Source organism: Tachyglossus aculeatus, chromosome 23 (assembly GCF_015852505.1).
Source record: "Tachyglossus aculeatus isolate mTacAcu1 chromosome 23, mTacAcu1.pri, whole genome shotgun sequence".
NCBI lineage: Eukaryota > Metazoa > Chordata > Mammalia > Monotremata > Tachyglossidae > Tachyglossus > Tachyglossus aculeatus.
This window is the reverse complement of record NC_052088.1, coordinates 2,277,492-2,292,462: the sequence shown is the minus strand read 5'-3', so window position 1 is coordinate 2,292,462 and position 14,971 is coordinate 2,277,492. Positions and strand designations below refer to the sequence as shown.

The 14,971-nt window shown below is 45.4% G+C and overlaps 1 protein-coding gene across 1 annotated transcript in view; it reads right to left on the bottom strand.

Moving 5' to 3' along the window:
- SIPA1L1 (signal induced proliferation associated 1 like 1) overlaps positions 1-14,971 on the bottom strand; it is a 421,260-nt gene that overhangs the window by 179,063 nt on the left and 227,226 nt on the right. The window contains 1 exon segment of the mRNA XM_038765485.1: positions 245-2,069. Within this exon segment, the coding sequence (XP_038621413.1) occupies positions 245-1,799 (1,555 nt within the window). The 5' untranslated portion in view covers positions 1,800-2,069.

Sequence of the window (14,971 nt, the reverse complement as noted above, 5' to 3'; positions counted from 1 at the left end):
CAGGTGTTTCTTTAAAGCTTCTCTTCTGAATCTAAAAGCCCAACTTGTTCTCTGTTCCCTTGTTCACTATTCCCTCATCTGTAAGATGGGGATTAAGAGTGCGAGCCCCATGGGGGACGGGGACTGCGTCCGACTGCATGAACTGGTGCTCAGAACAGTGCTGGGCACAGAGCAGGCGCTTAAGTACCATAATTATCACTATTCACCTTCTCATTATTATTCAGAGAGGGAATTCACTACTCACCCTTCTGATAGAAGAATTTCCGGTAATAGTAGGCGCCCAGATCCACATGTTCCACGATGTACCGCTTGACTCGATCCAAGTGCAAAACCAAATTGTCCTTGGGCACCTCGAGGACGGCCACCCCGGCATTCGTGCAGTGGGAGCTGAGCGTGGACTCGAACGCGGCGCTCTCACCCCCGCCGAAGGCCCCCGAGTTGGACCTGGACAGGCCAATCTTCCTCTCTCCCTCCCCGCCCATCTCGTTACGGAAATAGGGGCAGCTCATGACAAGCTCGTTGCTCTTGTCGTCCCCCTGGTCCACCCCAAGGCTTCCTTTGGAGTTCAGGTCTTCGGTGCTGCCCGTGGGGGAGCCAAAGCTGGCCGAGTGGGACGGAGGCCCTGAAACCAAGGAGGCCACGGCGGCGGCGGAGGCCCCCGTGGTCGTGTTCCGCCTCTTGATGACGTTATGTCTGTTCACCACCGCCTCGTTCAGGTCGAACAGGACGCTCTGGACATCGTAATGGGCGAAGCACCTGGGGCAGGTCCAGGGCCGGACGCCGTCCTCTGACCGGCTGTCGTCCGGGTCAGCCGCTTTCCCCATCGGCTCCCCTTCGCCCTTGGCATTGCGGAGCTTCCGGAAGATGGACGAGTCCCCCGTCTCCGACTTGCAGCGCCTCTTGGGTGGTTTCTCCCTCTCCTTGAAGAGTCGGATGTTCTCCCGGGGGACGGCAGGACCATCGATGACGTCCAGGGAGAAGCTGGAGCCCTTGCTCCCGCTGGCCATCAGCAGGTCGCCCAGCTGGGTGGGCGTCCCTCCCCGGGGCTCCACGCAGTCACCCTTGAAGCCCTTCAACAGGTCGAAGAAACTCTCCCCTGAGGTACCCTGCTTGTCTATGGACGATGTGCTGCCATACTCCCTGTGGAGCGACGGCCCGCTCTTGTACGTGGGCGAAACGCACTCATCAAAGCTGTCTGCGTCCAGCTCGCTGATGGTGATGTCGCTGTTGCTCCGCTGCCGGATCCGGCGCAGGGCTTTCCTGGGGGAGGCCGGGTAGGCCTCAGGCATGAGGAAGCGTGAGTCCATCCTCTCCACCGGCCTGGTCTTGCTCTTCAGGGTGTTGTGGAGACTCTTCAACATGGCGGCATCGCTCGAGTTAAGGCTGACCGAGCTGCCCTGACTCCCGGGGCTGCTCTTGGATGACAGGCTCTCGGGGCAACCGGCCGTCTCGCCCTCCTGGCCCGGCCGGCCCGGCTCCTTGACGTTGTCCTTCCTCGGCGGCCAGTCGGCAATCCTCGCCCTGACTCCCATCTTGGGGACCCCCGGGGTGGAGGTGACGTGGTGGGTGCTCTCGCTGCGGGGGAGGCCCACGGGGGCCATGACCGGGGGGCCCAGGCTGCCGTTCTGCGAGCGGAAGCGCCTCATATAGAAGTCGTCGGTGTGGACCTTGGCCGACGCCCCCTCCGGGCCCACCATCGATACCCTCTCTGTGGCCATGGGCCTCTCAGTCTGGGACCGCTTCAGGCTGGTCATGGCGCGGAGGCGGGAAGCGGGGTTAGATCCCAAGGGAAAGCACATTCATCTCTGCCTTCCCAAGGGCCGATTCCCTTCTGGAGCGCGGTCTCCAGGAAGCACAGTGGTCGCATGAGAGCCCCCACTCTCAGCCAGCGACCCCGAGAGGTTAATGGACGCCCTGCTCCCGATGGAGAAAAATCTTGGCCTTCAACGTGGCGGCTGGATCACGTCTCCGGCCCGCGCTTTAACGGGTCGCCGTCTTTCAGCCAGCTCAGACGGAGAGGGCATCTCCAACTTTCAGCACCCCCTGAGATGCTTTGATGTGGTATTTCCCTGAGAGAGAGAGAGAGAGAGAGAGAGAGAGAGAGAGAGAGAGAGAGAGAGAGAGAGAGAGAGAGAGAGAGAGAGAGAGAGAGAGAGAGAGAGAGAGAGAGAGAGAGAGAGAGAGAGAGAGAGAGAGAGAGAGAGAGAGAGAGAGAGAGAGAGAGAGACACGGAGATAGAGAGAGAGAGAGACTACTCCATTAGACTATTTGGAGGACAACATTTTTTCAAGCAAAAATAATAACAGACACATTCGGAAAGTCAGCTTTCATTTCATGTCTTGTATGAAGTCAGTCGGTCAATTGTCATTATGATAATAATGATAACTGTGGTATCCGTTAGGCGCTTACTACAGACCAGGCACTGTATTGAGTGCTGTAGGGGATACAAGCCCATCGAAAGGGGTGCAGTCCCTGTCCCACGTGGGGCTCCGAGTCTCCATCCCCATTTACAGACGAGGGAACTGAGGCATGGAGAAGTCCAGTGAATCGCCCAAGGTCACATGGCAAGCTTTACTGAGTGCTTACTGTGGGCAGAGCACTGTACTAAGTGCTTGGGAGAGGACTTGTACTTCCCAAGCACTTGGTACAGTGCTCTGCACACAGTAAGCGCTCAATAAATACGATTGAATGAATGAATGAATGACAGTAGAACTTCATAAGAGACACAGTTCCCGCCCACAATGAGCTTACAGTCTATGAAGAGAATGTTGGGAGAACAAGAGGGCATCGTGGAGGCTGTGTTTCAGGAAATATCAAACTGTGCTTCTAAAATAACCCATCGAGGCTGCACCTGGTCTTAATCTCGGCAGCCCAGGGCATCAGAAATTAATTAATTCATTAATGATGGTACTTGTTAAATGCTTTTTATGTGTCAAGCACTATTCTGGGCACTGGAGGAGATAAGAACTCATCAGGTTGGGCACAGTCCCTGTCCCACATGGGGCTCACCCTCAATCTCCATTTTAGAGTCGAGGGAACTGAGGCCAGGAGGAGTGAAGTGACTGGCCCAAGGTCACACAGCAAACAGGTGGCAGAGCTGGGATTAGAACCCAGGTCCTTCTGAATCCCAGGCCCATTAAGCCACGCTGCTTCTCAAAGCAAAAGGTCATCACTTCTCTATGACTTTCAACTCTATTTAAAAGGCTGTAGCCAAGATGGGTTCATTCGATGCCAGCGATAGTCTCAATCAAAATCCGCTCTTGTTGACCATGAATACCAGACCCATCCTACCTACTACAGTTCATCGGAAAGTTTGAATTTTGAACCCAAATATGAAAAACTTTTTTCCCATTATAAGGCATCTACAAGAAATTCTTCTCAAAATCATCAGAAACTGATTTTTTTAAATCTTCCATTTCTAAATAGCTTAAAATAAACACCCATTTCTTTTCTATTATCGTTGAATGGAAGCATCAAGCACATTTAGCAAGAGCAAAACCCAAGGCAGAAAAAAGACATATTGAATTTTTTTTTTACAAAGTCATGATTTCCATTTATTTTCCATTTCCTTTCAGCTGAACTTGTACAGGTGAATTCAAAAACTTTTCCACACACTGAATCGAGAATTTCCTCAAACTACATAACAAATGCATGTAGCCACCATCACTGCTCATACCCCCTCATCTAATTTCAGAAGAAAGGACAGCCAAATTTTGCTATCCTCACTCCTTGACCAAATCTGAATTATAAAGCAATGCAGCCTCCCTCTAGACTGTAAACTCATTGTGGGCAGGGAACGAGCCGGGGCCAACTCTTTTGTATTGGCGTCACAGATAAAGCACGGACCTGGGATTCAGAAGGTCATGGGTTCTAGTCCTGGCTCTGCCACCTGTCTGCTTTTTTACCTTGGGCAAGTCACTTTACTTCTCTGTGCCTCAGCTACCTCATCTGTAAAATGGGGATTGAGACTGTGAGTCCCATACGGGACGGTACTCTGTCCAACCCAATTTGCTTGTTTCTACCCCAGCGCTTAATATGGTGCCTGGCACATAGTAAGCTCTTAACAAGTACCATTATTATTTTTATCATTACTGTATTGTACTCCCCCAGCGCTTCATAAATACCACTGATAACAATGGTAACTGGGACACGGTTCATCACCACACACTTCCAACAGAGAATATACTTCATTTCTTCACACCTTCTCACTGTGCCTCGTTCTTGCCTGTCTCACCGCCGACCCCTGGCCCACGTCCTATCTCTGGCCTGGATCGCCCTCCCTCTCAAATCCGCCAAACAATCACTCTTCCCCCCTTCAGAGCCCTACTGAAGATGCACCTCCTCCAAGAGGCCTTTCCAGACTACACCCTCCTTTTCCTCAGCTCCCCCTCCCTTCCGCATCACCTTGTCTCTCTCCCTTTGCTCTCCCCCCCTCCCTGCCCCACAGCACTTATGTATATATGTAGATATCTATAATTCTATTTATTTCTAATGGTGCCTCTTTAACTGTATTGGTGTCTGTCTCCCCACCTCTAGACTATGAAACCGTTGTGGGCACGGATTATCTCTCTTTACTGCTGTATTGTACTTTCCAAGCGCTTAGTACAGTGCTCTGCAAACAGTAAGCTCTCAATAAATATGAACGAATGAATGAATTTCTTGAAATCAATGCTAGGAATCCCTCTTAAAGATTCAACGAATTACACATGATTTGCCCTGGACATTTTTACCAGCTGCATGATTGTACAGATCCCCTGCAAGACTGTCCCTGCAGTTCAAGGCTTCTGATCTGTCACGGGAAATCATTACTCTGGGCACTCTTCTCTGCAATAAAGAGTACTTGCTTCAGTAGTAATTAAACGCTGAACCAGCTCGCTCTGTGCTTCGAAAAGGAGGCCCCTTCTTTCACTTGCGTTATCCAGAAACAGCTTGAAAGGCCAGCTGTTATTTATACAAACGGGAACATTTCGTGGGGTTGGAGACATACATGCCGGCTACAGTGTGTGTGGTAAAAAGCAGGGCATACAGATTGTGGGATTACTGTGTGTTCACTTGTTTTTATTGTCCTCGAAACCTAACAGTTTCATGCCACTATATAATTAACGCTAGCTCTTGAGGGATCTCGGTTTTCTACCTAGTATACTCTCCATCAATGTTTTCCATCACCAACTCACAAGACGAACAAGTGACACGGTGGCCAATCCGAGTGGGAAATTTGGTGTTGGCTGGAATCTATTCTGGAATAGCTACGATGCAGTGATGGGCCTCAGTGTCGTCATAGAAACTGAAAATGGGACTACATGCCCCCTTTTCCTTCCGCCCCCTCCCGTAGGCGCTGAGCTCTGAGTGGAACAGGGACTGGGATTGAACTGATTAACAAATACAATAATAACAATAATCATAATCATAATCATAATAGCAACAATAATAATGGTATTTGTTAAGGGCTCCTGCATGCACAGCAATCTACAAACTCCAGGATATCAATCAGTCATATTTAATATTAATAATAATAACAATGGCATTTGTTTAGCGCTTACTATGTGCCAAGCACTGTCCTAAGCACTGGCAGGGATACAAGGTAATCGGGTTGTCCCACGTGGGGCTCACAGTCTTAATTCCCATTTTACAGATGAGGTAACTGAGGCACAGAGAAGTTAAGTGACTTGCCCAAAGTCACACAGCTGACAAGTGGCATGTCCGGGTACTTACTGTGTGTATGGCACTGTACTAAGCTTTTGGGAGAAGTCAACACAACTATATTGCATATAACTATATACTATGTATATTCAAGATAATCAGGTCAGTTGCAAACTCTGTTCCACATGGGGCTCACTCTCTCTACACTCCTCTAGACCATAAGCTTGTTAAGGGAGGGGAATGTGTCTGTTCACTATTACACTGTACTCTCCCTAGCACTTAGTTCACTGCTCCGCACGCAGTAAGCGCTCAATAAATATGATTAAATGAATGAACAGGCATTGAATCCCCATTTTTAGAAGTGAGGAAATGTAAGGACAGATAAAGTCACCCCACAGGCAAGTGACAGAGACAGGATTGGAACTTGTGTTCTACAAAGTGAACTTGAATAAGCCTTCTCTGTAAAATTAACAGAAAAGCTGATGAATTAAGAATATTATGCAACAGAAATGCTAAATGTTTTATACATCATGGAGCCAAGGTTTGACTAGGAAAAAAGAAAACTTTTTTTATGGCATTTGTTAAGCACTTATTATGTGTCAGCCACTGTGCTGAGACTGGGGTAGATCAGATTGGACACAGTCCATGACCCACATGGGGCTCACAGTTTTAATCCCCACTTTACAGAGGAGGGAACTGAGGCACAGAGAAGTGAAGCGACTTGACCAAGGTTACACGGCAGACAAGTGGCAGAGCCAGGTTTTTCTGACTCCCAGGCCCGGGTTCTATCCACTAGGCCAGCTCCTGGAAAATTGTTAGTTTAGGCAACTGCAGTTGCCATGGTTTCAGATTAAAAAAGCAGAGATGCATGGTGCAAAAAATAAATGACACCTTTGGAAGAACATAATATTTGTCATATCATGCCTTCTTTAACTGATATAAATGAACATGACTTGGAATTATAACAAGTTTCACTGATATATCATTTGGGCCCATCCAAATCAATTACCACGTGTTATCTGTCAATTCCAAGTTTATCCAAACTGAAGTCATCTCTTGGACAACTATAGAAAACATTTGGTCCTAAATTGACAATTCAGCATCACCCTTCTTCGATTACTCTACCGTGAGTCAGTCCACACATCTGTCGTGTGACCTTGGGAAAGTCACTTAACTTCTCTGTGCCTCAGTTACCTCATCTGGAAAATGGGGATTAAGACCGTGGGACAACCTGATTACCTTGTACCTACTCCAGAGCTTACAACAGTGCTTGGCACATAGTAAGCACTAAACAAATACCATTATTATTATTATTATTATTATTATTATTATTATTATTATTATCATCATTATTCCCTGGGCTTCAGTGACCTCATCTGGAAAATGGGGATTGAGAGTGGGAGCCCCATCTGGGACAAGGACTGTAACCAACCTGATCTTCCCCAGTGCTTAGAACAGTGCTTGGCACATAGTAAGTGCTTAACAAGTAACAGTTATCAATTTTTATCATTAGCAGGGAAGACACACTAAAATGAACTAGAGGTGGGGGGAAGATAGAAGATACATAAACTGAATTCTTGACCAAAGGCATCCTGTACTGTTGATTTTGTTACATCTAAGTAAACAATTTAGCCTAAAATATCCTGAGTATTTGCCATAGATGCAATACCTTCGACCCAGAGATTTCAAATTTCAGGAATCAAAAAAAAAAACCAAAAAACTGAACGACGCTGACATCCATAAGAAAAATCCAGCAGTTGGAATGTTCTCTGGTAAGCAAAGGAGAGTTTGCACTATGTAAATACATTTCAATATTAATGTTGAGTGTTCAGAAGTGGGAAAGGGACAAAATCTATGGTACAAAGATATAAAGCCACAACTGGTTACTAAAGGCCTGATGAAGGGCAGATCCTTAGTCCATTCAATGAAACACAAATGCAAATGAAAAAGATCAAAATAGTTATCTATCCTGAAATACTTTATATTGTTTATGGAATCATTCATTCAATCATATTTATGGAGCGCTTACTGTGAGCACTGTACGAAGCACTTGGGAAAGTACAATAGAACAATAAACAGTCACAGTTCCTGCCCACAGCTAGCTTACATGTCTAATCAAAATGCATCCCACCTCTTATGCTGTGAGGGATTGTGTCCAACTTGATTGTTTGGTATCAACCCCAGTGCTTAGTACAGTACTTGACACAAACTATGGGCTAAACAAATACCACAATTACTACCAGTATTCTAATATTTAACTTATGTGTGGGTAAGAGATGGTAGAAACCATTTTGAGGCCTGTGATGAAATTCTGTCCTTCCAGTTATGGTTTGGAATTAAGGAGAATCCCTTCCAAAATAAGTACAAACTTGTACTTATATTGGACTAAGTAGTTAATGAAAGATAAGTCTACCATTCAACGATAATACTCTGGGTTTTTAATTGTGGTATATCCACTAAAGCCTAAACGTTGGATAATAAAATAATTAAAACATGAACTGAAAACATAAAACTGTGGCCTTTCTGGGTAACATTAGCCCTTTCATTTTTCTATCTGCATTTCCATTTTAATTTGTTCAGCTCTCCCTCCTACATACTAATTCATCCCGGCAGTTATCGGTAAATCACAAAGTGTAAAATGACAGATGGTCGCTGTCTATAATGGGTGTAAGCGTGGAAAGACCACGAGTTTTATACGGTTATGGATTGTGTATAACAATTATCTGTGCACTTGCAGGCTCCATGAATACTGAACTTTGGGAGTTGACTGAAATCTTAGCGAACACTACTAAAGTTGGTTGTAAAAGAGGGCACAGAAATTTCATATTAAAATTTCCTATGATTCGCCCATCTTCAAAACTACTGAGAAGAGCTCGGGCCTGGGAGTTTGAGGACCCAGGGTTCTAATCCCGGCTCCGCCACTTGTCTCCTGTGTGACTTTGGGAGAGTCATTTAACTACTCTGAGCCTTAGTTACCTCACCTGTAAAATGGGATTAAATCCTACTCCTTCCTACTTAGACTGAGCCCCATGTGGGACAGAGATGGTGTCCAACCTGATTAATTTGTATCTACCCCAGTGCATCGCACAGTCCTTGGAACATAGTTACTGCATAATGAGTACCATTAAAAAAAAAAAAATGAACCCACCTCCTCCTGGAAGCTCTCCCTGATTGATTTCTACCATGCCAGGTAATGTCAACCGCACAGCCCCCTTTAGCACTGTGTATGTGTTACAATCCCTTAGCAAGTGTATCTGTAATGATCTATTGACCTTCCTGGAGATGTATTTCCTCAGCCTTCTAAATTCACAAAATGGCACCCAAACCAATCCCCATTAAGATGAGAACATCTGTGAGGAATGAGGCGACGACAACCTCTACAATGTTCCTAAAGCCCTGGCTTGGGAGTCAGAGGTTGTGGGTTCTAATCCCAGCCCTGCCACTTGTCAGCTGTGTGACTTTGGACAAGTCACTTAATTTCTCTGTGCCTCAGTTACCTCATCTATAATAATAATAATAATAATAATAATGGCATTTATTAAGCGCTTATTATGTGCAAAGCACAGTTCTAAGCGCTGGGGAGGTTACAAGGCAATCAGGTTGTCCCACAGGGGGCTCACAGTCTTCATCTCCATTTTACAGATGAGGTAACTGAGGCCCAGAGAAGTCAAGTGACTTGCCCAAAGTCACACAGCTGACAATTGGCGTAGCCAGGATTTGAACCCATGACCTCTGACTCCAAAGCCCATGATTTTTCCACTGAGCCACACTGCTTCTCTGTAAAATGGGGAATAAGACTGTAAGCCTCACGTGGGACAACCTGATTACCTTGTATCTACCCCAGAACTTAGAACAGTGTTTGGCACATTGTAAGTGCTTAACAAATACCATCATTATCATCATTTCATGTAAGTTACATTTCAAGCTTTGACGGTCCTAGAATAGTAATTTGTCATACAATGCATAAGATTAAATGGATGCTGCATTGATTTGGGGAAGTATTCTTATATTCTTTATATTTGCTGTTAAAAAAGTACAACATAACACTCCTTTGAGTACCCTTTTGCAAGAAAACTGTTGAATTTTCATGCCGAGATTTCTTCCAGAGCTCTTTCCCGTCAGGATATTGTGAACCTGAAAAAATTTATTCGGGTCTTAATCTTCGACCTCTTTTAATCTTCAACCTCCCCCTCTTCCTCAAACTCTTCTGACTGACATGAATAGAGTGATAAAAGTCCAATTCTATTTAGTGATATGTGATCAATCGGTCATATTTATTGAATGCTTACATTGTGCAGGGCACCAAACTAAGCGCTAGGGAGAGGACAGCACAGAAATACCACAGACACATTCCCTGCCCCCAGCTCTACTCAATGATGATAGTGACAGACTTCTAGTACATTTGGGCAATGTGTCTTTTTACTGAATGTTAAGTACTTTAATGCAAATGGGGCTCACAGTCTTAATTCCCATTTTACACATTAGGTCACAGAGGAACAGAGAAGTAAAGTGACTTGCCCAAGGTCACACAGCAGGCAAGGGATGGAGCCAGAATTAGAACCCGTGACCTTCTGACTCCCAGGCCCGGGCTCTACCCACTAGGCCACGCTGCTTCTCTATTTCCTGAGGGAAACAATACTTTTGTTTAGAGGTTCTTTTGTTTCAAGCTCCATGTTCATCTTCTTGTGTTCCAACAAAGTCCTATTCTTCGAATCATTTTTGTTAAGCGCTTACTATATTGCCAGGTGCCATAACAAGGTTGACACGGCCCCTGTTCCACATGATGTTCCACAGTCTTAATCCCCTTGTGTGGAGAAGTGAAGTGACTTTCCCAAGGTCACACAACAGACCAGGAGCGGAGCTGGGATTAGAACTCTACCCACTGGGTCACACTGTTTCCTCACATGAATCTATGAATCCAATGCATGTGATTCAGAATGTGAGAGGAAAGCCTAATGACCATCCCCTGAAGAACCTTCTGGATTTCAGATCTGTTGCCCGAAAGGGTAAATGTTCAGCATGTGAATTGGCTTAATCGAAAAGGTTTCAGCAAGCATGGAAACAGTTGCTCTTTCTGAGCTCACGGAATTTCACTTTCTACATTTATGAATGCTAGTAACGAAAAAAAATACTTTGACTTTTGAAAATGTTGCCCCAATCCAATTTTTAAAGGTAAGTGAAATAACTGGAAAAAAAATTAAGACCTTTGCCAAGACACACGATGAAATGCTTTGATTTTCAACAGTAAAATGTCTCTACCTCAGGTTGGTTCAGACCAGGTAGATGAAAATGATCATTTTCTATTTATTTATAATTTTTATTTCAAATGACTATCCTTGGGACACAGTCTTTCCAAATGACAAACCCATTTTTTAATATTTTTTTTAAGACTGCAGTTCTGACATGTTGCAAATTCTGGCACACTCCAATTCCTAAGTACAGAGCATATACAGGCAGTATGAATTGCTGGAAAAACTATAAGAAATATTTTTTTTGTTGCTGTGGCTTTCTCTCCAGTGAATGAAATTGCAATTAACTACAACCGGTAAAGGAAAACGTACATCTGCTGCTGGTTTGAAAGTATGCAAAACATTTCATACAATAGAAAACAGATTTCAGATTAGTAGATTCCTAAACCGAATCCTTACAAGCAAATTACAACCATGTGTGGGAGTGTTTCCGTTTTCCTGTGTTAACGGCTTTAATCAGCCTCCTATACTATTCTCGCTACAACTCATTATATAAAATAATTATGCTAACAGGCTGCTAAGGTTATCCTTGACCAAAGCTTCCAACTTGTTGGCATTCTGTTTCTTCGCTACCAGTTATTTACATTAGAATGCTATTTTTCCTTGCAGACAACCAACCAATGGTACTTATTGAGCACTTACTGTTTACAGAGCTCTGTATCACCATCATCAGTGGTATATACTGAGTGCTTATTATGTGCAGAGCACTGTACTAAGTGTTTCAGAGAGTAAAACAGAGTCAGCAGACACACTTTCTGCTCACCATGAACATACAGCCTAGAGGGGGAGACAGACATTGATAGAAATCAATATATTATTTATGTACTAAATGCTTGGGAAAAGAGAATACAAGTATAATTAACGGAAAGAATCTTTCATCATGGCCTGAAGGTTTTTTTTATAGAAAAATGACCCAGGCAACAGTGTGAAGTCTGAAATGGAGTGGGGAGAAATAAGAGGCACGGAGGTCAGCGAGGAGGCTGACAGGTAATCAAGACAGGAAAGGATACATACTAGGATTAATGTGGTAGCAGTTTGGATGCAGAGAAAAGGGTGAATTCTGGCAGGGTTGGGAAGGTTGAATGGACAGAATTTGGAGATAGATTGAATATGGGGGTTGAATGAGACAGATAAGTCAAGGACAACACTAAGGTTACAGGCTCGTGAGATGGGAAGGATGATGGAGCTCTCTAGAGTTTGGGGAAAATCAGGGGGAGGACAGGGTATGGGTGTGAAGATAAGGAATTTCATTTTGGACCAGGTCCTCTGACTCCCGGGCCCGGGATCTTTCCACTAGTTCACGCTGCTTTTTTTTTTTTTAGTGCTATTTGTAAAGCGCTTACTATGTGCCAGGCACTGTTCTAAGTACTGGGGTAGATACAAGCCAATCAGGTTGGACAATCTATGTCCCACATGGGGCTCGCTGTCTTAATCCCCACTTTTTTCCAGATGAGAGAACTGAGACACAGAGAAGTTAAGTAATGTGCCTAAGGTCACATCGCAGACGAGTGGCAGAGCTGGGATTAGAACCCAGGTCCTTCTGATTCCCCGTGCTCTAGCCACTAAGCCATGTCTATTCTCTCCCCCATCTTCCCCGTCCGAGTCCCATCAGTGGTAACGAGGACGGGGGTGGGCTGGGATAATGATGATTGTTAACACTAGTAATATTGGTGATTGATTAATAATTGATAATTGATTGGGAGCACCAAGTGTTCCACTGTGTGGGGCTACCAGATCCATCCCACCACTGGTCCCCAACCTATTCCCAGCTTGTTAATGAGAAGCAGCATGGCCTTGTGGACCACTTGTCTGCTGGGTGACCTTGGGTCAGTCACTTCACTTCTCCGGGCCTCAGTTCCCTCATCTGGAAAATGGGGATGACAACTGTGAGCCCCATGTGGGGTGGGGACTGGGTCCCACCCGATTTGCTTGGAGCCACTCCAGCACTTAGAACAGTGACTGGTACATAGTAAGCGCTTATTTATTATTATGATTATTATTACTGACAGCTGTGATGGCAGGGAATTGGGCGGAGTGGGGAGGGGGAGAGACTACAAGTTGGGAAAGGAACTGGGAAGCAGAGAGGGGACAGTGGCTACGTGTGCAACACGAGCTAGGATTGAAGTACAACACAGACCCGGGAGTCAGAAGGACCTTGGTTCTAATCCTGGCTCTGCCACTCTTCTGCTGTGTGACCTTGGGCAAATCACTTCACTTCTCTGGGCCTCAGTTCCCTCATTGGGAAAATGGGAATTAGGACTGTGAGCCCTACGGGGGACAGGGACTGCATCCAACCTGGTTACCTTGTATCTACCCCAGCACTTAATACAGTGTTTGGTACATAGTAAGCGCTTAACAATTAACATCATAAAAAAAAGTAAAATGTATAACTCACTACATGGAGGCCCGTGTTTGATCATCTTCTGAAGCTGACTTAACTGATTACCTGCAAGATTATGGGAAATTATATACCATATTACAACCATTTATTCATTCATTCAATCATATTTATTAAGTGCTTACTGTGTGCAAAGCACTTGTACTAAGTGCTTGGGAGAGAACAATATAACGACAAACAGATACATTCCTGCCCACAATGAGCTCACCGTCTACAGGGGGAGAGCTCTTTATGATCCAGCTGTATTTCGAGGAATATGGGCAGGGAATGAGTCTACTAATTCTGTTGTGTTGTATTCATTCATTCAATCATATTTATTGAGTGCTTACTGTGTGCAAAGCCCGTTACTAAGCGCTTGGAAAGTACAATCCGGCAACAGAGAAAGACAATCCCTACCTAACAACGGGCTCAACTTTCCCAAGTGCTCAGTACAGTGCTCTGAACACAGTAGGCGGTCTTGTTTTGTTGTCTGTCTCCCCCCTCTAGACTGTGAGCCTGTTGTTGGGTAGGGACCATCTCTATATGTTGCCAACTTGTACTTCCCAAGCACTTAGAACAGTGCTCTGCACACAGTAAGTGCTCAATAAATACAACAATGAATGAAAAAATGTCACTGATTGATTGACCATAACCCAGCTATATTCATTCATTCATTCAATCGTATTTATTGAGAGCGTACTGGGTGCAGAGCACTGTACTAAGTGCTTGGAAAGTACAGTTCAGCAATAGAGAGGGACAATCCCTACCCACACCAGGCTTACAATCTAGAAGTGGGGAGACGGACATCAAAACAAGTAAATAGGCATCAATAGAAATAAACAGAATTACAGATATATACATAAGTGCTGTGGGGTGGTGAAGTGGGGAGAAGAGCAAAGGGAGCGAGATGAGGTCATGCGGAAGGGAGAGAGAGCTGAGGAGAAGGGGGGCTTAGTCTGGGAAGGCCTCTTGGAGAAGGTGAGCCTTCAGGAGGGCTTTGAAGGGGGGGAAGAATGATCATTTGGTGGATTTGAAAAGGGAGGGCGTTCCAGGCCAGAGGTAGGACATGGGCCAGGGGTCGACGGTGAGACAGGTGAGATCGAAGCACCGTGAGAAGGTTAGCACTGGAGGAGTGGAGTGGGTGGGCTGGGATGGAGAAGGACAGAAGGAGGTGAGGTAAGAAGGGGCAAGGTGATGGAGAGCTTTGAAGCCAACAGTGAGGAGTTTTTGCTTCATACAAAGGTTGATAGGCAACCATGGAGATTTTTTTTCGGCGGGTGGGTGGGTGACATGCCCAGAGAGTTTCTGTAGAAAGATAATCTGGGCAGAAGAGTGAAGTATGGACTGAAGCGGGGAGAGACAGGAGGATGGGATGTCAGAAAGGAGGCTGGTGCAGTCATCCAGTTGGGATAGGATGAGAGATTGTACTAACGTAACGGTTTGAATGGAAGGGCAGATCTAGGCGATGTTGTGAAGGTGAGATCTACAGAATTTGGTGACGGATTGGATGTGTGGGGTGAATGAGAAAGCAGAGTAGGGGATGACACCCAGGTTGCGGGCGTGTGAGACGGGAAGGATGGTTATGCCATCCACAGTAACGGGAAAGTCAGGGAGAGGCCAGGGTCTGGGAAGGAACTCAGTCTTGGACCTGTTGAGTTTGAGGTGGTGGGAGGACATCCAAGTAGAGATGTCCTGAAGGCAGGAG